Here is a 3,424-nt window from a genome sequence, read left to right as displayed (position 1 = left end):
GAGCTTGCAGTGAGCTGAGATCCGGCCACTGCACTCCAGCCTGGGCGACAGAGCGAGACTCTGTCAAAAAAAAAAGAAAATCAAGATTAATCCATTCTTGGATTAACAGCTTAAAGAATAAATGAGTAGTGACAGAGTTGGACTTATGTCCCTATGAGAAGAGAAAGAGACCTGAGCTAGACACTCAGCTCCCTCATCACATGATGCCCTGTGCCACACAGGGACTTGACAGAATCTCCACCAGCAAAGAGGTTCTCACCAAATGTCCAGCCTTGACCTTGGACTTCCCCGCCTCCAGAACTACAAAATACATATATTGTTTCATTTAAATCACCTAGCTCTGTTATAAGCAACAAAAAACACACTAAGGTAGGCACAAGGAAACACTCTGGGCACTGAGTCTCTAATGAATGACATTCATAAATAACTTTTCAAAATGTTTACTGCAACATGTTACTTGGGGGATTCAGCCCATCCTATGTGATTACACTAAGAACATTTCGAAGCTGGCAACAGGTTTCCTCAAATGTAGCAAAGCAAGACAAAAGACTAATAAAATATACTTCACCATCCCAATGCAAAAATTTTAAACTTTTTATTAGATAATGTCAAAGGAGAATAAAGGGGACAGATTGCACATGTTCTTAGAAAGAACTCAATGTCACCTCTCATGAATATCAATAATATTCCCTAAATAGCTAAATCAGACCTTTAGTAGTCAACAACAACAACAAAAAGATATCCCCAAACCTAATAGAAGTCACAAATGTATAAAAATGCTAAAAGCTTTCTCACCAACAAAGTGACAGCTTCACAAGAACAGATAAACAATTTTTTTTGGTGGGGGGAGACAGAATCTTACTCTGCTGCCCAGGCTGAAGTGCAGTGGCACGATCTCGGCTCACTGCAGTCTCCATCTCCCAGGCTCAAGCAATTCTCCTGCCTCAGCCTCCCAAGTAGCTGGGATTACAGGCATGTGCCAGCACGCCTGGCTAAAACATTTATGATGATCCATTTCAACTTAATGTACAGTAAATATGGTTTCTCTTCTTTTTTTTTTTTTTGAGACGGGGTCTCGCTCTGTCACCCAGGCTGGAGTACAGTGGTGTGATCTTGGCTCACTGCAAGCTCCACCTCCCGGGTTCACGCCATTCTCCTGCCTCAGCCTCCTGAGTAACTGGGACTACAGGCATGCGCCACCATGCCAGCTAATTTTTGTATTTTTAGTAGAGATGGGGTTTCATCATGTTGGCCAGGATGGTCTCAATCTCTGGACCTTGTGATTGCCCACCTTGGCCTCCCAAAGTGCTGGGATTACAGGTGTGAGCCACCATGCCTGGCCAAATTCTTCATATTATTTCTAAGAGAACTATTTTTGCAAACACTGAATAGCTATGTCACATTTAAGTATATGTTTCTGGAGAAAATTTTCTAGGAATAAATTTGTACTGGGTTTGTTCATTTTCTTTGCCTAGTTATATAATTTCCTGTCATCCTAAGAATTGCTCCACAGATACATGTCTTTCTCTTGTGAGTGCAAATTACCTTAGGCTCCTCCTGGGATTTTTGTGCTGATCTTCAACGTCTGTGTCTTCCCATTTCATTCCTAAAAGGTGGACACAGAAAAAACACTGTAGATTATTATAAAATTCTAAAAACACTATAAGATTTTATGTACAATGGAATCATGCACGATTCATTCACTGAATTATAGCTGACTCTTGAACAACATAGGTGTGTACCTCACAAGTCCACTTATTTTGTATTTTTAAGATGGAGCTCGCTCTGTCACCAAGCTGGAGTGCAGTGGTGTGATCTCCGTTCACTGCAACCTCTGCCTCCCAGGTTCGAGCCATTCTCCTGCCTCAGCCTCCCAAGTAGCTGGGACTACAAGTGTGCACCACCATGCCCAACTAATTTTTGGATTTTTAGTAGAGGCAGGGTTTCAGGTGGGTTTCGAACTCCCGACCTCAGGTGATCTGCCCGCCTTGGCCTCCCAAAGTGCTGGGATTACAGGCGTGAGCCACCACACCTGGCTCACAAGTCCACTTACATACAAATTTTCTTCAGTCTCTGCTACCCCTGGGACACCAAGACCAATCTCTCCTCACTCAGCCTACTCAATGAGAAGATAATGAGGATGAAAACCTTTATGATGATCCATTTCAACTTAATGCACAGCAAATACATTTTTTTGTATTTATGATTTTCCTAACATTTATTTTCTCTAGCTTACATTATTGTGAGAATATAGTATGCAATACATGTGACAGACAGAATATGTGTTAATCAATTGTTTTTGTGACCAGTCAACTGAAGGGTAAGTTGTGGTAAACAAAAAGTTACAGGAATATGTACAACTGGTTGGCGACCCAGCACCCCTTAACTCTGTGTTGTTGAAGGGTCAACTATATCCCCTTTCCATATTTCAAATCATTCAACAGCATTGGTGACCAAGAAAAAAATATCTTTAATTGACTAAATGAAGACATAATGTCATTTTTACCTATACAGTCCAGGTTCCTAATGGTTTCCCACATCACATCTCTGTACAGAGTCTTCTGTGATGGACCCAGCAAAGCCCACTCTTCCCGGGTGAAGTTCACAGCCACATCCTCAAAGGCAACTGAATCCTGAAACATCCCATATGTAAAAAGGAGGAAGGTTGAGACTGACAGTACCAAAAATTTACACCCACTTCATAAACTTTGCATGATACTATTGTTTCTAAGCAATGATTCAATGACATGGTAAATCCACCCTTATTCTCTGTCCACACTTTCTCCAACACAGCAATTCTGATGCTAGAATTGAATGTTGTTGTATAAATAATAGTCAAATAGGAACAAGTCTCTTTTTGATGACTTAAATGAGTGAATTTTATTGCCAGGATCATCCCTAATGTCTACTTTATAGTGGGTCTGTAATTCCTGTCATGACAAAGTCCTACGACTCACTGTGCAAGAAGAGGAGTCCTGAGATTGTATATATTTACAGATGCTGGTTAACAAAGTTGGATCCTTCATGTACTCTGGCACTGGATTTATAGAGGGTCTCCACCAACATAACTAACAACAGGTGCTGAGTATGCATAAACTGTTTATGAAAAAAGTATTGTATTTGCTTAACTCTTATCTTCTCTTGGGGAGCTTGGAATTTTGTTACATGCTCAGCAGTGGGAGCATAGCTGATCAGCCAATGCTAGGTTTGAATGTTTGTCCCCACCAAAATGCATGCTGAAACTTAATCCGCAATGTGACAGCAATGAAAGGTGGGGCTTGAAGAGGTTATTGGGTCTTGAGGATTTGGATCTGAAGAAAATCAAGATTAGGCCGGGCACGGTGGCTCAAGCCTGTAATCCCAGTACTTTGGGAGGCCGAGACGGGCGGATCACGAGGTCAGGAGATCGAGACCATCCTGGCTA

General features: G+C 41.6%; 1 protein-coding gene across 3 annotated transcripts in view; it reads right to left on the bottom strand.

Moving 5' to 3' along the window:
* ZNF442 (zinc finger protein 442) overlaps nucleotides 1-3,424 on the bottom strand; it is a 32,800-nt gene that overhangs the window by 8,097 nt on the left and 21,279 nt on the right. For 2 of the 3 annotated variants that reach the window (XM_011954747.1, XM_011954746.1), the window contains exon 2: nucleotides 1,546-1,606. In XM_011954747.1, coding sequence (XP_011810137.1) covers nucleotides 1,546-1,604 — 59 coding nt within the window. In that variant the 5' untranslated portion in view covers nucleotides 1,605-1,606. Of the gene's footprint in view, nucleotides 1-1,545; nucleotides 1,607-2,506; nucleotides 2,634-3,424 lie in introns of all 3 variants that reach the window. The other variant, XM_011954745.1, reaches the window with a different exon arrangement.

This window comes from Colobus angolensis, unplaced genomic scaffold (assembly GCF_000951035.1).
Source record: "Colobus angolensis palliatus isolate OR3802 unplaced genomic scaffold, Cang.pa_1.0 Scaffold39, whole genome shotgun sequence".
NCBI classification, from domain to species: Eukaryota; Metazoa; Chordata; class Mammalia; order Primates; family Cercopithecidae; genus Colobus; species Colobus angolensis.
The sequence above is the reverse complement of the archived record's forward strand: the minus strand, read 5'-3'. Positions and strand labels throughout refer to the sequence as shown.